This window comes from Montipora capricornis, chromosome 12 (assembly GCF_036669925.1).
Source record: "Montipora capricornis isolate CH-2021 chromosome 12, ASM3666992v2, whole genome shotgun sequence".
Lineage (NCBI taxonomy): Eukaryota > Metazoa > Cnidaria > Anthozoa > Scleractinia > Acroporidae > Montipora > Montipora capricornis.
In genome coordinates this window covers 19483076-19507075 of record NC_090894.1, presented here as the reverse complement: position 1 = coordinate 19507075, position 24000 = coordinate 19483076, and the positions used below count along the sequence as shown (strand labels likewise).

At 41.2% G+C, this 24000-nt stretch overlaps 3 protein-coding genes across 4 annotated transcripts in view; 2 read left to right on the top strand and 1 right to left on the bottom strand.

The window, feature by feature from the left end:
* The window catches only part of LOC138027738 (putative ATP-dependent RNA helicase DHX57), a 42177-nt gene extending 37541 nt beyond the window's left edge, over positions 1–4636 (top strand). The window contains exons 22-25 of one of the 2 annotated variants that reach the window (XR_011127500.1): positions 1497–1555; positions 2538–2771; positions 3467–3816; positions 4169–4636. Coding sequence is in view for 1 of the 2 variants with exons in the window: in XM_068875344.1 (XP_068731445.1) it covers positions 1497–1555; positions 2538–2771; positions 3467–3610 (437 nt within the window). In the remaining variant the exon portion in view is untranslated. Of the gene's footprint in view, positions 1–1496; positions 1556–2537; positions 2772–3466 lie in introns of both variants that reach the window. The other variant, XM_068875344.1, reaches the window with a different exon arrangement.
* LOC138027736 (endoribonuclease Dicer-like) lies at positions 3285–23402 on the bottom strand. Its single transcript, XM_068875340.1, has 12 exons — positions 22900–23402; positions 18932–19615; positions 18269–18484; positions 17412–17839; positions 17153–17322; positions 14710–14842; positions 14406–14621; positions 13316–13492; positions 11020–13041; positions 8967–9138; positions 7553–7625; positions 3285–4874 (listed from the first exon to the last, which is right to left on the bottom strand). The coding sequence occupies exons 2-12, from the start codon at positions 19308–19310 to the stop codon at positions 4691–4693; spliced, it is 4170 nt and encodes a 1389-aa protein (XP_068731441.1). The 5' UTR covers positions 19311–19615; positions 22900–23402; the 3' UTR covers positions 3285–4690.
* Positions 21538–21939, top strand: LOC138025501 (uncharacterized). The gene has a single exon (XM_068872702.1). The coding sequence runs from the start codon at positions 21538–21540 to the stop codon at positions 21937–21939; it is 402 nt and encodes a 133-aa protein (XP_068728803.1).
* Positions 23403–24000: the final 598 nt, after the last annotated feature.

Genomic DNA, 24000 nt, shown 5'->3' with positions numbered 1-24000 from the left:
AGTCCTTTGAACTCAGTTTTTCGGTTGACATCCGTTATTTTCTTTGGAGTTCTATTTTATAACCTCGTTCTATTTTGCTTCATTTAAGAAAGTACGGATTCGTAGCTAAAACAGTCAAAGAAACAGATCGCAACGCTGTGGAGTTTGCATTAACTAATGGCAACAAGTTTTCCTTGATTAGTTCTCTAAGTTTTGCACTGATTTGTGAAGGGCTTGACGGAGAACAAAGATAAACCCTTGAAATAATAAGATATGAGACTGAGGTGTTTGAGTATTTTTCACTAAATTTTTTTCCTCCTGTTTTAAGAACATTCGTTTCATTTTCAACAGGACAAAATTTTAATACGTACAACATTATTCGCCGGTTTGTACGATTTTTTAAAATTTAGTTTGTTTAGCTCATTTCTCTGTGGTTGCTATGAAATGTATGAATGAAACTGTTTGTTTTTTATATTTAGTGCACCAAGAGACATTTAAAGTTCTCTGTTATCGTTTAACCATCATTTTTCTGTGAGCTTTGCGAACGGAGCGCTTTTTTCAGTTATAAGGTAATTTCAGCTGAGACAGTGCGACACAGCGCTTAGAAAGACTTTTTGCCAATCAGTTTGCGATTTCATTTTCAGAAAAACGGCTGAAAAAAATAAATACGTTATCGGTTCGTATAAGGAAAAACTGTGCCCTCGGACTTGAGTACGTCCCTCGGCCGCGTTCTCAAGACCTCGGGCACAGTTTTTTCCTATACGTACCTCCCAGCCGGTGAATAACATATATTTATCATATGGCTCGTGCGGCCCCTTCGTCATGGCGCGCGGACCTCGCTGCGCACGGTCCGTACACCATGACCTCGGGCCAAATATTTTCATGTTCGGCCCTCCGACTCAGTCAATAAGTTATTTTAATGGCGAGACGCGGTGGCCTCATGGTCAGTGTGCTCGACTCCGGCTGAAGCGGTCCATTGTGTTGTGTTCTTGGGCAAGACACTATCACGGTGCCTCTCTTCGCCCAGGTGTATACATGGGTACCGGCAACAGAGGGGTAACCCTGCGATGGACTAGCATCCCATCCAGGGGGGAGTAGAAATACTCCCAGTCGCTTCATGCTACAGTAACCGGAGATAAGCGCCGGCTTGATGGGCCACTAGACTCGTAGCAGACTTTTTCTTTTTTACTTATAATTTTTAATACTGAGGGATAAGGATAGCGTGTTTTGTAGTCAGTTGTGATTTAACCCCGGATTGCAAATGAAGCAGAGTTAGAATCCTATTCAGGGTCGCCTGGAATGATGCGTAAGTTGCTTATCTAACTGCGATAAACTTTGGAGACCTTCATTTCTTGTCCATTTCCACAGTTCAAATATACGAACTTTAATGCATCTAAAATCGTTTCGCGTCATAACCTGGGAAGGAAGGAGTTCAGTAGTCAAAACCGATTTGTAAAAATTAATATATTACCACTAGCAGCTTATTTTCAAATTCTTTTTCTAATTATTGTTGTCAGGTGTTGTTCCTGTCAGTGTCAAATCTACTAAACTGAAATTTTGGACCAAGAATGGACGGGTTTGAACAGATTGTCTTTGATGGCATTTGTTTTGCCTCTCTCTCCTCCCCCCCTCCCTACCCCCCTCGTCTTTTGTGAACTCACCAGTCCCCAATTGTGAACTGTATTGTGCACAAGGTGTATTGGCTGTGACCGGAGTGAAACCGCAATATAGACTGCGTTGCGCAACTCGACAATAGTTTGAATTTGTAACCAAAATTTGTTTGCATTATGAATACAGCAAGGTCTTTGTCATCACCAGGTCGCCAACAACCGCGCGGCTATTGATTTTGCCAGGTTACTATGCACGCGAATTGTAATCACCGATGTGCGAGTTGCTTTTGGCGTCTGTTTCACGCTTCTTATGCCACACCATTCATACTGGAATTTTTGTATGCAATTTCTGGCAAATCCAACTCATTTCCCTGTTTAATTACTTTAAAAAAGCGTCAGTTTGCTGCTTGCCACCATAGTTTTGCACGGTCGTGGACTTTCCAACATAAATCTTGGCATCTTTGTTTGCTCCTTTGATGTTTGCCGAGCTTCAAAACCAGTCCCCTCTATTAACTATGTTGCCACTGATAGACCACTTTCATAAAAGGCGACCTCTTTTACATTCTTTTGTCTTTACATGTTAATTAGACCTACTGGCCTCGTTTAAAAACAAAAATTCTTTTGAAATTTGCTGGTCGTAGCGAGGCTAGAAAGACTTATTAGCATTAAATCAAAAGAATATTTTATTTGGTCGCCATTATGAAAGAGGTGTATTGATATCTCTCAAATTCACTTTGGGATACTTACATGACGTAAATGTTATATCTTCACGGAATAAGGGCATCGTTCTAAAAATCATCTCAGTAACCAGAACCAAATAGAGAGACAAGAAATATTGTTTTTGAAATTTTTAAACGTTTAGCTTTCGGTTATTGTCATCATGAACCTTCTGTGAAAGTTCTTCGAAGTGCAAATCCGTTTCTGAATGAGATGCTGAATTTCTTCCAGGTGTTTGTTCACCCCACGTCAGTTAATTTTCAAGTCAACAATTTTGACAGTCCATATCTTGTGTATCTCGAGAACGTCAAGACTTCAAAGGTCTACATACGGGACTGCAGCATGGTATCAACGTACGCTCTGCTTCTGTTCTGTGGAGACAGTTTGTCCCTAAACTTAGAGGAAGGTGTTTTTGTTATTTCCATTGACGATGGATGGATACAATTCTCAGCCTCTTCGCACCAGGTTTGTAGAACAATTGATGAAATATATATAAGGAAACCTCACTCCTACTCAAGAATAGCCCCGGAAATTAGTCCATGTATGACTTACCCCTACAATCCGACAAGCGAATATCGTTTCTAGGACCTCTTCAAAGCAAACGGAAAGGTCCTCGGAACCATGTTTAAAGTGGTGACTTAAATCTTAAATCGTAAGGTGAAGACACATTAAATTCAAATTGACAGGAAAAATGTTTCTTTACAGTAATTCCGCACAACATGAAGTATCACGTGTGGATTCGGTCGCTAAGTAATCACCGCGCATGCTAAACGCAGCGAGTTTAGCCCCAAGCCCCAAGGCAGAGGTCTCTTTTCCTGTATGCGTCAATCGAACGGGAAAGAAAAGAGATGTCTGCGAGCAGGGAATGGCTCCAAGTGTTTTCTTTTGAAATATGCTGTAGGACTTAGGTACCAGAGTGAACCAGAAAATTGTATGGAAGTTTGAGAGAGGCGAACCATCGCTTATCGGGCTTGGAACTCGCTTTTTCGAAAAGTTTATTAAATTATTTTATTCTCCATTTTATTAATTTAAAGCAGCGTATGGCGTTTATTTAAAAAAAGGGAAAGAGTAAAAGATACTAAAACTGTTGCTGTACCCAAGTAAACAGAAATATATTGTATTTGTGGAAAAAATTAATCAGCGTCTGTCTTTTTCGGCAGATTGCTACACTGGTGCAAGACCTGAGAATAGAACTGGACCGATTACTCGAGAGTAAAATTGAGAATCCTGGTTCGGATAATACGAACTACGAGCAAAGTAGTACGATTATTGATGCTATTGTGCAGCTCATATCTACCCAGTAACGACGAATCATGGCGGCCAGTTTTACACAAGGCGTACAAATACTAGAGAGAGACTGCCTTTATTCGAGCAAAGACTCTCGAGTATTAAGGAGCATGCGCAAAGACGTCAGGGATGGCTAAAAGAAAGTCACCAGAAAATATTTATTTTCGTTAATGCAATCACTAAAAGATTGCTGTAAATTGTGTACTAACTGTCCAGGAATGGTGTTGTTGGAAACACCATTGGAGGTCTAGGAAGCGAATGTAGAATTTATCCTCGAGTGTTCAAGTCCAAAGTGGTGTGCTTCTCGTTAACGTCGTCGTTGCTTTAACTCCCTTTTGTTAAGTATTCCGAAAAGACCCGAGGAATCCCGAAGAGAGATTTGAACTCAGCGGTGATTTGGAATTAGTTAGCATGAAAACATCCTCGGATGCTTTGATTTCTTTGCGCAACCTACCGCTAATGCAAATACCTCTTAGTTCCTCCTATTGCACAAAAATCACATTGTAGTACAACAAAGGAAAATTTAACATAATCCGACGAGAAAAACGTCATCTAAAATGTTCTCAAGTACATAGTTTGAAATGAAATAGGTTAATATGAAATCTGAACTTTACAATGATGGTTGATGTTTTAAAATATTCCGTTAAAAAATCGGTTTGCATGAAATTATGTCCCAAGGAAATATATGGAACGTTAATAAGTTGTTCAAATTTAGCCCTCCTTGCTTTCAATGAAGTGTCTGTAATTCTCATCGTTGGAGTTGCGGTCTACACTAAAACGTTACTCACGCTGTTTAAGTTGAGGTTAAATCATCAAGCAGAGGAAGGCAAAACTAAAACTGAAAAAAATCTTCCAGCATGAAATTACGAACTACTATATTGATCGCCAAGAGTTATTTCTAGTTTCTGGCCTCTTCTTAGCGGACATACGTCCTTTTTTGAAAGATCATTAAACGATCATTAAACGAGGTATTGCACTAATATTATTTAAGGAAGCTTACAGCTTTTCAATTTGCTATGAATAAAAATGTCTTAAAAGACTGATTTTCATGTCATTTCTTGCAGCAAGATCCCAATCTCTCTCTCACTCAGTTAAACCTAATGTCCACTCAATTGTCCATCAACTGGGTTCGTTACATTGGAGATTCTTTTCAGCGCCTGCACTGCCCGCTTAGCAGCGGTAGCCTTAGCGATTTTAGAGTTAACACCTCTACCAACAAATTCTCCCCAGTCCACCGACAGAGTGCGTTCAATTTTTCCGTTGGGACTTTCTTTTGCCTTGCTGCAATAGTAAACGAGGACAGTTCAAATTAACAAATTGATCACAAACATCGTAGTATTACTGTGGCGCTGTTTTAAAAACCTCAGAATGCAAGATTAGTGAACTCTTCGTTTCTGTGTGTGGTCATTTAAAATAAAACAATTGAGAGCCTTTTTTTTACGTTTTACTGTTAAGGTCCGTGCAAACGGAGGCAACATTGCCGTGCAACAACTCCCAACATTGTTGGGTGTTGCATGTTGTTGCGCGAAGTGTGAAACTGGTCAAACTTTTGAGCCAACAACTCCCAACATTTCTTTTGTTCCGTGATCACTGAAGCGTAGCACAACTCTTCCTTAAAACTCTTCCAACACTGTTGGGGCCACGCACGCGCATTACAATATGGTCTCCATGGAGACGCACGTACGTCATAGTACGCGAAGTGCACGAGTGGGATTTTTGTTCGAATTTTAAACTTCAAGACTTAAGAAAGCAAAACTATGATTATAATGGCGGAGCAAGAAATAACACCACCAAGAAACGGCAAGAAAAGACGAACATCGACGCCAAAGAAAAGGAAAGACTCGCAAGTGGACAGATGCAGAAGTAGATCAGCTCGTAGAACTGTTGGAGAAGAACGTTTGCTTGTGAGACGTCGCCAGCAAAGATTACCATCTCCGTAATAAGTTGTTGCAAGTTGTCGCATCCATTTGCACACCACTACCAACAACGTTCAAAACAACATTGAAAACTTGTTGGTTCCAAACATTTCTTGTTTTGTTTTGTTTTTTTTCCGTGATTGCCAAAGAATAAAGCAACAATGTTGGATCTGTTTGTGCAGTCCTCCCAACAGTGGGGCTGCGCACGCGCATGACATATGGTCTTCATGGAGATAGCCACGAATTAGCATGTTGAAAACAAGATGGCAGCCGATTTGGTAAGGTTAAAAAAGTCTTATGGGTCGTATCCTTCCAACAATACATTGCACGCCCTCACATTGTTGGGTCGGTAATTCGTTTGCACTGCCAACCCCATCTTACATCTGCCGAACCTACTTCTCCCTCTCTCTTGGCTCGAACGTTTTACCCCGGCTGACTGGTAAGGACTTCACTGACGTTTTTTACGTAAATGTTTTGAGGAAGGTGATGACATTCTCAAACCAGGCCAAAGATTTTTCCTCATATTGGCATTTTTAAGGCTGAATACCAGTTTCGATGGTTCTAAAATACAGACCTAACCCTAACCCTAACCCACCACCCACGAGATTTAGCTTCCCCCTTTCAATTGTTGTATTAGCATAGCGTTACACTACACACCGATCAATTAATGTTAACGGCATGAAATTAATCACGACTGCAGCTTATACAATGACTTTTGCACAGCAAACAAAAAACTGGTCGTATTCTGGGCACGCTTAGTGAAAAATTTCTTGATGATTCTGGCCTCCGTTATTATAGAAACAATACATTTAAAGAAAAATTGAAAATTGTTCTAACCACTTGAATTCGTTGAGAATACTCACTGCAAATATCGAAAGTTCCTTCAAATATATTATGATTTACAGACCCTTTCTTCAAGAGCGGTCGTTTTACTGCGCAGTGAAGAGCGTAAATATTAGTCATGAAAATTTCAGTCACCTGAACAGTTCGGCCCCCCTCTGCAAATGATTCATAATCTTAAAGCCCACCAGAACTTGCATCTCAAAGCTTAAGGTGGCTGAACACAGTTTTTGATTCCTACGTTTCATTTACCTTTTTCTATAAAAACCCGTTGGTACATTTCTTCCAAAAAAATGAAAATGTCACATGGTTTACTAAGAATCTCTGTGTAGCATGAACCGAAAAATAGGAGGTTTTCTTAAAAAAAATAGGAGGAAATAGGAATGACTCCGAAAAATAGGGAAAACTACGGAAAAGTAGGAACTTGACACCCGGCATTTATCAGATTACGGTGAAGAATGCCATCACCTCCCATACAACATTCGAACTTGTGAACTGTAGGTGCAGATGACATAGCGTTAGGGTTAGGGTTAAATGTGAACCACTGACAGAATGTTAACGTAACATCTTTGGCACAATCCCTTCAGAGTCACTCGGTGTTCACGCTACAAAGACGCTACAAAGAGATCGCGGACAAATCCACTGTGCGAGAGGGCATTTGAAACAGCACAAAAGTATGTATACATGGAGGATCTCGGATCCACGACCCACGACCCACCCACCCACCCACGCCCATTAGACAGCGGCCATTTTGGAATAAGGTGTATAGAGCGAAATTATTTTCCGTGTGTTGCTTTCACACCGCACTTTGCATAACTACCGGAAGCAGAAGTTAGAACGGAATTCTCAGTTTTTTTACGATGCTTATTTCGTTGGTCGATTTATATTTTCCAAATTCTAATGCCAAAGTACTTTGCAAGAGCAAAGGGAGACAAAAACATCCCTTCTCCGCCGAAAGTTACGTTTAATTACGTTGTTATTCCTGTGGCTGGATACTGGGCAGCAATGGACATCTGTAGAAATGCAAATTTCACCACGGAAACGAAGGTAAAAACGCAAAGCTTGTTTTCACCATATCACAGACTAAATTTATTATTTCAGGGCCAGATTTCACAGCTCTTGCGGCTAAGGAAGGAAAACTATAGAAATTTTAATAAACTGAAGTGGTCGGAAACTGGACAACATACTGTAAGTAAAACATACCTGAGTGTAACCTTGCTACTCTTCTCGTAGACCTCTCTGATTGGATTGATGGGTATGTTGACAGAATAGTGATCTGAAATTTAAAAAAACCGCTCAGCTTTACCGGCTTTGATCTTTACCAAAGCAATGTGCACATAATTACCAATTATCCTGCGAAATCTTGCGGAATATCGCCTGGTACTTAGCCGACGAGGCCGTATGCCGAGTTTGCTAAAAATCAGGCGATATTCCGCAAGATTTCGCAGGATCATTGTTTTTTTATTCAACACATTGATGACAAAGCACAGTTTTCTACATTTATTGGAAATAAAAGCTGGAAAAACTACCATTTTTCTCCACGACAAACAAAATTACGTATATCGCAGGATATCTGTTGAGTACGCACGACGAATATTGAGCGCGCTATGATCATATTTGGACATTGTCACAATGTGTTGAATAATAATGGAAGATAAGCCTGATGAATCCTCCGTGGCAAATAAATAATGGGTGATGAATGAAAATTGATGATACACTATTTTACATAATCGCTTATCTTCGACTTGCATGTTATGTTCCCACCTCGTCCCCAGGGTCTCTCTTCTTCCCTTCCTTTTAGGAAGGGAAGACGACAGACCCTGGATAAAAATCTCAGACATAGAAAGAGCGTTTATGTGTTGGCACCAACAAGGACGCAGCTTTCGTGTAGCCGAACCCACCCCCTATTGAAAGACCTTTTTCTTCGGGGGTTGGGTACGGCTACTCGTAAGCTAACGAACATAACCAACCTCGTCCACTCGTCCTCGCCCTAAAGAAAGGGAAGAAGAGAGAGAGACCCTGGGGACGAGGTTGGTTATATTCTTGTTAGCTTGCGAGTAGCCGTACTCAACCCCCGAAGAAAAAGGTCTTTCAATAGGGTTGGGTGCGGCTACACGAAAGCTACGTCCTTGTTGGTTCCAACACATAAACGATCTTTCAGTGGCTTCTTCACTTTTGCCACCGACATGACGGCGATAACGTTACAAATTTATGATTATCTGTCTGAGATTTTTAGTATCGTAGTTGCAAGACAAAGACACTTTTGTGAGATGAAAGTGTCCCTGTGATCATCATACAACTTGATCCAGAAAGAATCGGCTAGTTTCGAATTGTGCAGCAACAAAAAAAAAGAGTCGTCAAGGTTCAGGGGAATAATTAGCATTTTGTTTTGTACAAAACAAAGGAAAATGCAGATTATTCCCCCCTTGACTCTGTTCTTTTGTTTCTGCACAACTCGAAACTAGCCTGTTGAATTATTAAGAAACATCACACCCATCTTAATGTCTTTTAAATTTACGACCATGGCACATTTCAAACGCCCTGCTATTGAAAGGAGTAATCTTCCTTTTTCGGCCTGTTTTATGTGTGCTACAAGTTATTTTTTTGATTCACTTACTGATGTAAGGCTCCATCATTCGGTAGTAGACGCCCCATATCTTAGTCAGGTCCATGCCGCTGTCCAAAAAGACTGCACCAGCTACAGACTCAAAAATGTCACCCAAGACCTTGGGGGCCTCGAATCCTTCTGCATCTTGTTCGGATACAAGTATGAAGGGATCTGCAGTGATCTTCAAATAAAATGGCAATCATTACGTACTAAGCGAGGAGAGGAGCCCATGAGTTTGGAGCTTCCATATGCAGTATATCCTTGACTCAACTTTTCCGCGTTTCTTTCTATTTTTAGAACTAAATCTTTAGCAGGGGACTCAAATTTACACAATGAAGATCAATATTGTTGCATACATTGTTTTTGCTCTTTTTGTCTTTCTTTGACAATTACTTTATTCTGATTGGCCATTTAAAATAGTGCGTGCAGAGCAGAAGAACTCGTGGCGATCTAAAAATAGAAAGATAAGGTTGACTCAAATGGGCTTGTATGGGAGAGAGGCAAGCTCCTACTCATGGGTTCCTGGCGAGGGTTAACATTTGTTCACCCTCTGCTAGTCGACGACTCGTTCGAGGTGTCACGCGCGAATCAATCCTTGAGACAATCGCGTGATACTCGCGCCCGACATGCCGGGAACCTGGAAGCTTGCTTGCTGACTGGAAAAAACACATCGACAACACGACCACCGCATAATGGCCGGAAACGGTATGATGACCTTTTACGGCTCCTTAAAAGTAGTGTGGTTTTAGTTGAACAGTTCATACAACCATATGAACTTGCGTCCTATTAAGTGGAAATTGCGTTTTGACTGGATGCCCAAAATTTGTAGAGAAATCATTAAAAAGGGATTCTGCGCAATACGTTAATTGAATACCGTAACGACTCATGTATAAGCCGCACCCCAACTTTCAAGAATGATTTTGGAAAAAATAAGAACTCCAAAAAAACACTCTTGTAAAAGAAGTTGGTGGTTTGTTCACAAATGCTAACAATAAACTTGACGAAATCTAATGTTGTGTATTTGCAGCGACATTAATAAGTTAATGAACTCTGAAAATACCTTTTAAAACCTTCTTTTTAATCAATTTCCCTATTCCCTGTGACTGACAACAGTTGTCTTCATTGCTAAAGCCTACAGTTGACACGAAAACGATAGAATTTGCGCAAAAAAGCGCAAGGAGAACGATGCATAACGTTTTCTAGGTAACCACGCAGTCATTTAACGAAGGAAGTCTGGACATGGAAACGTTCGCTTTCGCATCAGCTGCGCGTGAAAATCATGTTTCTCAAGACGTATGGAAGACATCGGAGAAAAACTTGCTGCTAAACGAGAGTGGGCAAACACGCCGTGAAAGTAGTGAAGGACAAGGACTTCCATTTGCCTCGCGAGTTCTCCCGAATAGCGTGGTATTTTCTTGCACGTAGTGGCGAAATCAGTGTCGAGGTGATCGGTCGTAGACGACATTGTAAGCAGCTGTGCGGAGGAATGGAGATTCTATGCCAGTTAGAGTTCAACTGGTCAAACACAGTGCAAATTAAACGATTGAAAGGACTACTGGCGAGCAAGATTCGGGTTTAGAACCTGAAGATGCAAACAAACAGCTCCTTTTAGGCGCCACTACTTCTACCGAAAGCAGTGATCAACAACAGGTTTCAATATGTTTGAGCTTTAGTTACTAAAGGTTTGAAAGCAATGGTCTCGTGTATAAGCCGCACCCGCGATTTTTGGCCCAAAACTTAAGCAGAAAGGTGCGGCTTATACACGAGTCCTTACGAAGCCTGCACGCAGGCGGTTGGATGGTCGAAAAAACCGGAATTCGTAATGAGGTCGCCATCTTGGTTTCGCGCGGCTAGGTCTGGGCGGGGAGGGGGAGGGGGAGCGAGGGGAGGGGGGCGCACCCTCCCCTCGCTCGCTTTGTCGACCCTCAACCCGGCCCAGACCTAGCCGCGCGAAACCAAGATGGCGACCTCATTACGAATTCCGGTTTTTTCGACCATCCAACCGCCTGCGTGCAGGCTAGTCCTTACGGTATCAATGAAGCCGTGCAAAAGCCCAACATACCTCATCAGAGTAATTTTGTTTTCTTTCCTCCTTCTCATCTTCCACTCTCGTGATAAAATTCTCGATGATTTTGAACAGTAGCGGTGACATTTCTTTGAGATACTTGTTATATCCGTTTTCAACAGCAATGATTGCGAAGATGTTGTTGTTAACCAAGGCCTGGCGAATGTCCGTCAGCTCACCAGGTGATAAGTTGGCGTGACGGAAGTACAGATGTTGCGTGACTAAGAAGTCCAATAGAGCGTCCCCAAGAAATTCCAGTCTTTGATAACATGGTGTGACGCGGTTAGGGTGGTACGAGGCATGTGTTAGAGCCTCAAGGAGAAACAACTTTGAACCGAAAGGATAACGAATGGAGTTGCTTTCAAAGTTCTCCAAACCAGACACCAGTTGTTGAACGGTGTCATCACTGTTGGAAGCGCCTTCCATGTTTGATGCATAATTCCAAAATGGCGCGTAACAACCGGCTTTGCTCTGTTCCGCAGACGAGTTGATGTCCTGATCTCCGACTTCGTCGGGAAGAACCTTAAGACCAAGAAACTTCATGAAGCGCAGAGCACCGAGATACCCACAGGAAATGAGGTATGCTCCAATGAGAGCTTCCATGCTATCAGCGACGGACTTGTCTCCTATCACTTGAATATCAGCCCGAGAGTCACTTTCATCGGTATTTTCAACTCCCATTTCCGCATCTACTGCACTGGAAGAATCTGTGTCCATTCTCTCGACTGTATCACCTGAGCATGGAGTCGTTTTCGGCGGGAGTTTGCTGAATTGGCATCCCACTGGGCACCAGTTGTCACGTGCGAGCTGCGTACATTGCTGGTATCCTGCTAACGATGTCTTAACGGCTGCGCGGTACAGAGCCAGATTGCTGATCTGCTTTATCTTGCGCTGTGTCAGTTTCCCTTCATCTTTGTCTTGGTAGCTCCAGAAAAGGTGTAGCGACACAGCTAGCTTCAAGAATGCGTCGCCAAGCATCTCGAGTCTCTCCAAATGAAAGGTTTCTCCACTGTGCGTCGTAGTAAGGGCTTGAAACACAACAGCAGTATCGGGGTGGTCAGGTGGTCCGCGGCTGCCACAAAACAAAGACTCGAGGTCGGAAAACAAGCCGGGAAATTCGTCAAAATTATCATCTTCGTCATCGATTAGTTCACTGTCTTCCTCGCCAGCCTCAAAACTATCGTTATCATCATCATCATCTTCATCTTCCATGGGCATCTCGCCAGTGACATTGCTTTTATCACCATGTAGTAAACTCGTTTCATAATTGGCATCGCGAGCGCCAATGGGATGCATTTCAGATTCGTCTTTGTTGTCACGCACTCCAGCTATCATGGCCTTGACGTCCCCAACAAGATAAAGTGCATTCACACGGTGTAGAATAGACGGCAACAGCATGGACGCACTCAGAAGAGAAGCGCGGATAGGGTACACATCACACAACTCTGGAAAGAGTTCAAACCCCTTGATAACTGATTCACGCTTTCGGTCCACTAAGAAATTCACCCTACTGGGGATACCTTTGACTTCAATGAGAGGCTGCTCCTTGATCGTTATCCGCTCCCCGAAATAATGCAAGTAGCTCGTGTACTTTTGGGAAGCTTTGGGCTTGCAGGGAAAGGGAGACAGTGGCGAGAGATCGTGGCGAACACGCAAAACAGCGAGTCTCTGCGCCCTTTGCTGGAAATCTGGTTCATTCCTGGTAACCACCATGTCTTCTTCAATAAGCGGTGTTTCACGGGAAAACGCTTCTAGGCGCAAAGCCGCTTTCATGCCATCGTAGTCCACCTCACGTCCTGTTTGCTTCACTAAAACAACGAAGTAACCATCTGCGCTCCCGTCTGTATTCGTCGGTTTGAATTCCACTGGTCCGCGGAGAATGTGCATGAACAAAAAACAATGGAATCTCTGGATAGTTTCAAGATGCTGTTTGGTAAACCGATGACTCGTCAATAACGAGCTACTACGCAAGGAAACTGTGATTTCTCCGTAGTTAGGGTAAAGTTTAAACGATCGCACCTACAAAGAGATACAACCAATGAATGTTACTGGAGTGCTTTTTAACTAAGTATCGTAAAACCAAAAGAAATATACTCAATAGACTCAGAAAATCAAATGAGCCAATTACATTGCGGAAATCAATAACTTATCACTGGTTTCTTGGATGAAATGTTGTGGTCAGATTTTTTTGAGCCAATCGCTCAGCGCAATGATAAACAAAAGCAACCTGAAGTTTCTTTTGATTCTAAATTAACTTAACGGGTGTCTAAAACCCATTTCCGCACTGACTTACCGCTGGAAGTGGAGCATTTGTTAACAAGCCAAATCTTTGGCAGTTGTCATTTGTGAAGAAAGGTTTGCTCAGATCAAAATCATCTTTGTTGGTGAGTTTAGTGACACGTATGGTGACAACGGTCAGGTATTGAGGCTGCCCTTGCTGGACTAAGCTGCCAATGAATATTTGCGGGACCTACAAGATAAAAGTAAGTGAGATGAAAACGGCGAAAGAGGGGCATCCATTCGTTACAAATTCACGAAGATGCCTTGATTACTGCGATTTTCATAATTCCACGGATTCTCATCTTCAAGCGGCAACGAACGGCCAAACTGCGGTTTGGCTTCCATCAATCAAACTTCGACGCCAAGGCAGATGCTGAAATCAATTGATGCGAGACATACCCCACCAATCCGCCTCTTTGGTTCCCACGGTACATTCGTATATTCGAACTCGGCGCCGATGGAAAGCGATGGAATCTGTACGAATCTCTTTACTGAAGAACCTCTTAAAAGAGATCATAAAGGTATTCGAGCTGTGAACTAAAAAACTCCAATTTGCTTTCGAGAGGCGGAGTTGATCTTCTCGGCTATATTCGAAAATTTGATTGATAAAAGCCAAAACGCAGCTTGGCGCTTTGATTCCACAGAATTATGAAAATACCAGTTGCTTGAATGCTGTTGTTAACTGATGCGATACGAATTGAAATCAAACGAGCTGTCTCTTGGTTTCTGACAAAACGCAACTTGTCCTCTGTCGTAAACAAATATCAGAGATTTGTAGTACTCTTTAATTCCAAAACAAACAAAATAAATATCCCGAGGCATTGAAAGCATTCGCAATGTCGTTTACTCGTCCACAAGGTCGTGATATCCCAGATATCCAATGAGCTCCAAGATTTAGGGAATCACGCCCTCCTTGCGCGGATATTCGCGCATTTCGAACCAAACACAAGGCTAGCGTACAGGCAATCGCAGACGACACGCAATTGCGGAAAAAATGTTCAATGTAGCGCAGAAAAACACGCCCGAAAATATGTGCGCCGTTTGTCGCGCGTGGATTGTCGCGAGTGGAAAACAAAGAGGAGACTTAAGCTTTTGTCGCTTACCTTTCTCTTGTAGACTTGTTTTCGTTTCTTTGTTCCCGCCTTGGCCTTTCTCTTTCCGTCAGATCCAGTTTCCTCTTCCTCAGACTCACTATCCTCGTCTGATAAGCTTTGGACTGGCAACAAATCATCATCAAGCTCGCGGATCCGGTGAAGTTCCTTGCAGGCTTTATAAGCTGCGGCCATTTTAGCGAGGTTCTTGCGAGGCATTGGACATCCCTGGGAAGACAGCGAACCAAAAAAAAATTGTAAACTCGAAGAATAAGATGGAAAAATCGACAATGATAAGCGTGTTCTTTGCACTCACATAGATGGTTGAACGCAGGGGACAGCTCATGGGCATTTCCAATTTACACCAGTATACATCCTTCCCAACTTCCTGGACTTTGTAAACTGGTTTTACGGGAGTGAAGCGATCGGCTGGCAATTTTGAACAATACCTTGAAACAAGACAAAAAAACATATTTTACAGAACTGTTCCATGTGATAACGGGATACAATCCCAACCAATCATGACTTATCCGCGAACATTTTCCCGCGTTTTGGATAGGTTGCAGGTAATAATAGCTACGAATTCTGATTGGTTTGTTGTGCTGTTTGCGCTAATTGTTAATTGGTGACAGTAATTTCCTATTGAATAGAGAAAAATCGTTTTTCTTTCAATTGGAACTAAGGCCATCCCCTTTTTTTCCTCCGCTTAGCGTCGTCCGACCGACCCTAAAGAAAAAAAAAATTGGCAACGACGTTTTTAAGCCATTTTATGTCGCATAGGAGTTTCGGGGGTTGATCCTTTTTCCCACGCTGTCTTAATTTTGCAACAACATTCACCAAGTTTTCCGCCATATTGATTTTGGGTTCACGTCAAAAATTTCACGTCTTGTTGTCTATGATGCTGGGGTACCAGGCCTCCGATTTTTTTTTTTGGCAATTTTTTTTTCAATCCGACCGACCGACCGACTGACCCAATATCAGGAAACGCATTCGACGGCAAACGAAAAAAAAAAAAAAAAAGGGAAGATGGCCTAACCACTTACCTCCGGAAATAACCATGCTCTGTTGATGGAATACAATGAAGTTCCTTTCAGCAAAAAATTCTCACCGGTTTTGACAAATTGGTACGTGGTATTTGCCCTTCTATTTGTGAAAAAATTTCACCTGAATTTTCTCCCAATTTAAAACGGCGCTTTTGGTTTTCGTAATTCTAACTACTTTATAACTACATAGAGAAGTGAAATTGAAAATACGGAAAGCTAGGGCTTGACAGAAAGCTGCATGTCACAGTACGTGAAAAATGTATGAACTCCGGAAGGAAGGTACGGTAAACTTTTTGAAAAACTTGCATTTTGAACATTTTTCGTAAAAGTTAACAAAAGGAAAATTGCAAAGGTTGCTTACCTTTAAGCTTAATTTCTTACTACTCATGAACAAGAATTTCTCGGGGAAAAATTTTCAGATAAGCTTAATTAAACATATGAAAATTTTGCAACTTTAATGCAATATTTATCTCTTTGTTTGCTTAATAATCTCAGTTTTTGAATAAGCACTTCATTTGTTTTCTCTTTCAACAATGACTCCAACACAAATGTTTGTGTCTTTGTCCCATTTTTAAACTTGGAGTTTAAGGGGACCCTTGGCTCTTAACTAAAGAAAGACACTGGCTGCTAAGGAAGCTTTTTAGCCAAGAGCCCTACAAAAAGGTTGCATGGATGGCGCGTTCGGCAAAAAACATGTAAAAAACTGTCAGGAAACAAAAGGAAGAGGCAGTTTTTCACTGGATGGGAAGTACCCCATCACGTTTCATAAACAGTACCATGGAATTTCTATTTGGACAAAAAGTGGAACTAATATTTTGAAAAGTGTATCAAAGGAGGTAGTGTGGCCCAGTGGTTAGGGCGCTTGCCTTGAGATCCGGACATCCGGTTTCAAGACTCGCTCTAACCACTCATTGAATTTGATCCTGGTAGTCCCTGGTTCAACTTCCCAGCTGCAGTTGAAAATAGGCAACTGGTTTGCCTCCGGCCAGTTGGGATTCTTAACAGTTGTTGTTGTTCTGTTCCATCGTTTCGTTGGGTTTCATTGGCCCTGAAAAGCCCCTATGGGGAGCGGTCAATTAAGTATGTATGTATGTAAGGAGGGCCTTATGACATCATAATGTTTTTTTTTAATCATTTTTTTTAAAAATCCATGCTAAATATTTTATGTTAAAATGTTTTACATACAGTTGAGTTAAAAAATTATGAAAAACATAATTAACTCTCTGAGTTGTTAGAGATTTTCTGTTTTGGTCATGTGATTGTCCAAATATGGTTGTGAGTTGAACCAGACAAAGAAATGTTAAATAGAACACACTTGATGAAGGATAAAAAATTGTTGAGTTAAAGGGACTCGAGAAATGGCTATTTGAAGGAGTTCATAGCAATGGTCTGGTAGTTAAGAGACACCCCCTCTACCATACTGCTCTCCAGGGGACATTTACACTGTCAGCTGAATCATTGTATGCTGTTAAAAACGCTGTAAAACACAGTAAAAAAATAAAATCCACAATTCCTATTGCGTGAGGCCAGTTTTTTCATTATTTAAAAGTAATTGGCTTTCAATATTGGTCTGTTGCCCTAGGTGGATTATGAAACTTTTAAACATTAAGTAAGTTATAATTACGGTAAATCTTGAGCTTTGGAATAAAGAGGGAAAACAACAAATTTACACCACATATTTTGTGCTTATTTCAGCAGTTAGATGATGCTTTATACCTAGACAACAGCGACACACTACTACTCATGGTAAGCCTGGCTCCTTCTCCATTTCCAGGTAGGTATGGAGGTAAGAAATCTGTGTCTGCTGCTTCATCACATTCTTCTTCAGTTGGCTCATCACGATCGTGACACATATCAGACAATCTATTTTCAACGTCTTGCATAAGCTAAAAAGAAAAAATATGCTTATTTTTCTAAGTCAAATAAAGAAGTACATTTGTACTAACAGTAAAATAAAATTGACTGCAAAGTTTACCGCTAGTTCATTTGTCTTTTCTACTTCTTCCTCTCTGTCCACAAGGATGTAATAACAGGAATTCTTTGCACGGGCTCTACCTTTTGACTGAACATAGGAGCGAAAACTCTTTGGGAAATCAAATCGGCAAACCATATTACACTTGGGAATGTCCAATCCCTCTTCCACAACACAAGTTGCAATAAGCAGGTTGAATTTATGTATTCTAAACTGCCGTAAGACTTCTTCCTGCTTTTTGAAGTTCATTTCCGTTTCATTGGAAAAGTTAACCCTTCCACCAGTGCCATGACCAATGACAAAGTCGCTTTTCACAAAGGAAAGTTCATGATCTAGTTTGGCCACAATGTTGATCTGCTCACTCAGGATTAAGGCTGTGTATCTTCTCTCCACAAAGACAATTCCACAAAGCTTGTTGTCTTGTTCCATTTCTATAAAGTGGACAAAATTCATTTAAGGCTGGTGCCAACTAATTCAAAGGTATTTTTGTGCGGTTTATGAATATCCAGGAAAAGCAGCAGGGGTGGATCCAGCAATGGGGTAGTTGACTGGTGTGGTTTTTTTTGGCAGAATACCAGTTGTATTAGAAAGCCACAGGTAATCTTGGGGGAAGGGGGGGGGGGGGTGTGTGCATCCCCCACACCCTCCCCCTATATCTGCCCCTGAGCAGATCTTAACAAGTGTTATTGAAATCCAAAAAGAAACTGGGGGTAACCACACATTTTTCAAAGATAATTAATCAACAAGTCAATGTTATTATTTTATTTATGGTTTCTCTGCTTTGTTTTAAACCATGCAAAATAATCCTACATAACTAAAAAAAAGATATAAATATCATTGGACAACAAATCAATTCTCACCATTGCTATCTGAAGCCCCATATTGTCTTAAAACACTTAACAGCTCTTGTAGTTTGGGCATAATGTAACAAAGTCCACTGCCATGATCAGAACCATCACCAATGCTTGATGTAAAATTTCGATACACACTTTGCAGTTGCCTCAACTGAGTTGTGCTGAACTGGTAAAACAGCTGCTCTTCTTTGCTACAAACTTGAAACTCATGGCATGCTCTTCCTAAAAAACATTAACTTGACGTACCATTAAATGTACAAGGTTTCAAACCATACTCAAGTGTTATAGAAAATAATTCAATGACACCAGAGATTTGTTTTTGGTCACTGTCCACCTTCCTCACACCCCTCTACATAGCAAAAGGCAGTGAAAAATGCATCCGCTGGGAATTAAGGCAGGACAATAATGACTCCAAGTCTTGGCTGGACCAACTCTAAGGGGAAGTAGAGGGTAGGAGAGGGGATGCTATTTGGATATGGTTTAGCATTTTTATCTTTTTGAAGGATGCTGAAAAACTCGAATGTTTTTTAAATTTTCTATGCCCCTCTTTCGTGTCAAATCCATTTAGATGCACTTTTTAACCTTGTGACTGAATTGTATAATTTATCTACATGTCAACCTTAAATTATGCAAAAGATGTATCAATAGTATCAATACAAGCCAACATACCAAGATCATTGATTAAGTACTCTGCTACTCTGTTGGCTGCCCAGGGACCAAGTTCTAACAATGTCTGCTTGCATTCTCTTAGTGCCCATTTTGCACACCAGTGTGCATTTGCATTCCGAGGCACCCGACAGTCGGCAAGGAAGGTTAGCCCTGGGTCTAACACATCCTGAAGCATTTGAATGAGGACATTTAAATCATCATCAATTCTACTGTGTGAAAATACCATGACTTTTTCGCTTGGCCTGGCAGCAAACCTCCCCACGTCTTCATCTTGGCTAGTCTCACAAGTTGCCCTCAATGTACATTCCAGATCTGTTATTTCTGAATGTAGGCTCCACGGTTTAACTTTACCAGTCACCACAGAGGCAGTCAGCCCCATGATCTTAGGACGGTCATCCTTCGGGCATTCATTAAACACTTGTGTTATCTGTTTGTAGGTATGGACTTATTTAGCATGGTGGCATTCATCGAATATTATCAGATTTACTTGTGAGAGTTTAATGTAAGCATGATTCATAAGATCAAGGAAGATCTGAGCATTCATCACTAACACATTGTTTTCATTGAGCTCTTCTTCCCACTTCTTCTTGTCCCAATAGTCCACATTCATCTCTCCAACATATTTCTTAACTTTTAAATCCGTATGCTTTTTGATTACTTCAGCTTGCTGGATAGCTAATGGCACTGTGAAAAAAAGCAAAATCTGCCTATGAAACTCTTATTTATGGCAGATCATCAAGGGTTGAGGTTAAACATTAGAAATTATAACAAAGTGACAAAAACTTTTCACAAGACGGGAGTAATGGTTGTGAGTGACGGGTGTTCTGAGTTACAATACTAGCAGATGTATTTTGTATAGACTGTAACTTCCGACTTCTCAAAGAACATCTTTAAATTAGTAAATGTACTGAAAGTTGCATTCGAAATGGAACTTTATCAGTGCAATTTTCAGTTAATTGATGTCACGTGAATGCAGTGAGTCATACATGTGCTAGAAGGGACCTGTAGGATACCTCATGGAAAAAGCATTGAGCAAGAAACAAATGCCGACCTTTTTTAGGGAAGGTACGTTTTTTATTGGTGGGGGTGGGCTGGGGTCTTTTAGAATTTTTTTTCCAAACAAGTCGTAGCCCTCCCACTTCCTGGAATGGATTAATGCATGACCCTTCAAAAATACCCAAACAAAAACATCTGACCCTCCCCCACCCCCCGCAACCTATGCCAGACAAAAATAACCTGAAGGTGAAATAACAAACTGGAAGTGTTACTCATATAACCATGTTCATCTGCGCACAAAGTAGTTAATTGCGTGGCGTGTGATTGTACCGTGAAAACTTGAAAATGGGCAAGGATGTACGAGGAGTAGAAAGAGGGAAATGTGCTCATGGTGAATGCAAGGATTTCATGAGGTTTGCTGGAGCACCTTGTGGCTATATTGTGGATGTTTGCTGACTCGTCATTTTAAAAAGGATGCCCGCTACTCCTCTGACTCAGTTGATGGCACATCGGCTGCGGGAACAAGTGAAAGCACAGGTCCAGAGAAGTGGAAAGATAAAGACCTAGGGTGGTTTCCGAACCCAAAGGGCGAATATAGTGATGTAGTAGATCGAATTGTCGGTTCAAGTTCGAGTAGCTTAAGTGACGAATCCTCACCGGAGACTGATTTTATACCAGAACCCCGCACGGAATCATCAAAATATGGGCGAAAACCGGCACTGGTCGAGAGAGACAATTACATTAGTTGGGAGAAGATAGTTTTTTGATCAGTAAATTTTTCGACACCTGTAAAATAATTTAGATTAATCTCAGCTGGTAGCTTTGCTTGTATATACAAAATAGAAGCGACATGGAGTAATTACTATAAAACTATTACCCTCCCCGGGTTGAGAATAAAACAGGTTTGACCCTCCCCAATTTGTAAAAAAATTTCTAAGGACCCTCCCCTCCAAAGCCCCAGCCCACCCCCGCCAATTAAAAACGTACCTTCCCTTATAGTTCAATAAATGTTGAGTTAAACGGAAGTGCCTTCGAAGTGTTAACGTGATATGGTGGCAGTGGTCAAGACGGTAAATCCAGACTGTAAAATGCTGAGGCTCAACCTGCCAGAGAAACTTGACTTTACAAAGCCTCAATGGTGGCCTGATTGGAAGCAGCGTTTCGAGCGGTTCAGATGCACTATGAAATTGAACAAGGACGACAAGATACTTCCCCAACAGGGAAAGAGGCAGAACATGCATTCAAAGTGTTTACATTATTTTGTAGAAGGCGACGAGAAGAAATACGCTAAGGTTATTTCGAAATTTGACGATCATTTACCGAAGAAGAATATTATTCATGAGCAAGCATATTTTCATCACCATGTTCAAAATGAAAGAGAAATGGTGGAGGCTTTTATTCGAATCTCTATGAAGTCGCAGAGCATTGTGAATTCGGAACCCAAAGAGATGAGCAAATAAGAGACAGAATTGTTATTGGAATTCTGGACAAATCACTTTCACATAAGCTGCAGATGAGATCAGATTTAGATCTTTACATCGTGATTCAAATGGCACGCCAGTCTGAGCTCAACCTCCTCAAGTATCAGGAAGGTGTGGCTGCTGTCCAAGATGACATTATTGTCTTTGGCAGATCTGTTGCAGAACATGATACAGGACTTCAGCAAGTGTTCGAGGCCATTGAAGCCTAAGATATGTTATTTTGGAAATGTTGTTAGCAAAGAAGGGATGAGCCCAGACCCAGATAAAGTCAAAGCAATTCAAGAACTTTCTGCACCATATAATGTAGCAGAATTGCGTCAAGTGCTGGGAATGATCAATTACCTGGGAAGATTCCTATCGCGTGTGGTCAGTCCAGTGAGTGAATTACTTAAATGTGATAGTGCCTGGAATCGGTCCCATCAACAGCAAGAAGCCTTTGACAAGGTCAAAGCCATGGTTACCACAGCACCTGTCCAACTTTTCTTGTTATCTTTGCAGTCTGGAGTCATTTCAGCTCTTGACAGATCATAAGCCATTGGTATCACTGATCAACCATCACGACCTGGATAGAGTACCCTTAAGATGTTAGCGCCTTCTTATTTGCTTGATGAGATTCAGAGCAAAGAAAACCTCAAGCAGCCCCGTCAGAGACATCAGACACAAAAGAAGATGTCAAAGCGTATGTTGATGCATGGAAAGACGTGCATCACCTGAGAAGATTGAACAGATCAAGTGCGCTACTGCATCAGATCCACAGCTGAGGCGTGTTCTCGATTATACTGTCAGTGGATGGCCAAAGTACGCTAAAGATGTACCAGAAGAAATACGCCAATATCACGCCGTACGTGGTGAACTCTCTGTTGTGGATGGGGACTGGACAATCTGCGAGCCATGCGAATTTCGCATTTAAGTCTAAGCACCCATTTCAAATAGCGCCGATAAACAGTTATTAAGTCTAAGGACCCATTTTAAAACAGTTAGCTTTCGATAACGGTGTGACTCGCATGTTGACTCGCATGGCTCGCCATGTTCATGTTGGCTCGCATGACTCGCAGCCATGGTTCGCGGGCTCGCACATTGTCCTAACTCTGGAAAAAGGATTGAGCAAGAAACACATGTTGACTTTTTTTTGTAGTGAATCAAACGGTGAATCAAACGGAAACGCCTTCGAAGAGTTAACGTGATACTTGACGCGAACGGATGACCTTTGGACGACTTGACGATTAACCTTTGTTCGGGTGCCGACCTGTATATGCTGCGTCAGTTTCTTGATCGATCGTCGGCACTCAGATAGCTATTTCTCAAAAATCCGCAAAATACTTATAATACCTAACACTACCCCTGCATATCTTGCAGTATTTTACGGCTGACCGTGTTTCGAAATCATAGCGAAAAGGATATAAATGGCAATATATCCAAAACTTTACATAAACGGAAATCATATTGGCGAAAAGAAATAAAAGAAAAAGGTTATTTCATTTCATCACTAACCTGTATTGACCAGGAAGAAGGTTCTTTTGCCACCGCTTGTGTAGGTTTGTCTAACTTGATGAGCCATTTCTTTTATTAACATGACACTGATAAACGTCTTTCCAGTTCCTGTCCCCAGACAGACGATTGTATTTCTTTCTATGGCTCGTTCAAGAAGTTCTACTTGGTACGGCCGTGCGTTCATGTTTGTTTCTCCTTTAACTCTTTCACTTTCCTCCCTTTCGAAAGTCGATCCAATTTCTGCGTCCATGGTGAGGAATCAAGCTATATTACCCAAGATTTTTTGAGTCTTTTTGTCCAACTTTGAAAATTTCAACTGAACGAGCTGAGAACCAAGTTTCCTGGTGTTCACTACGAGAATAAAAGAATCGGACGGTCACAATCGTCTATTGAAAGTTCCTCTTTCACGAGAAACGTTATTCGAAGGCTGGAGAATTGCTGTATAAAAATGATTCGGTCAGCAATAATTTATCCTATAAATATCATATCAACACCTCACTTTTCCGAGAAATTTTCTGTTTCCGAGAAACGGCAACGAAAACTCTCGTCTTCCGGTGACGATTCAATTGTTTGCAAATGCCGTTCCAAAGGTTTCCCTTGGGGTTCCACGCGATCAGAAGTAAGGACGCGTTCGATTGACCAGAGTTATTCCGGAAGAATACGTGGAGTAATGATTTAAAACGGTATGTCTGGCGTTTTGAAGCAAATAGAATAATAAAGATATGTTTAAAATAGCAATTTAGCAGGTGTTTGACAATTTTAATGTGAATCTCCGTAAAAACGAAGGATTTCTAATTTCTATTCCATTTATTCCTATTCCGGAATACGGTCAATCGAACGCACCCTAAGTGAAAATGTTGCAAAAAGTTAAAAAAAATTGCAAAAAGTTAAAAAAAAAAAAAAAGAAGTAAAGAGCCCTTTAAATAATCCTGGCTTCAAAAGAACTCATTTACGAAACGATCAAATGAAGCGAGTCAGTCGGAAGCGTTTGTGAACGAGTCACAAACAAAATTTTCTTTTGAACTTGCTATTCATTGATACGTTAATAAGGTCATTAAAATCAATGACAAATAAAAGAAATATCACCAACTTTAACAGAAA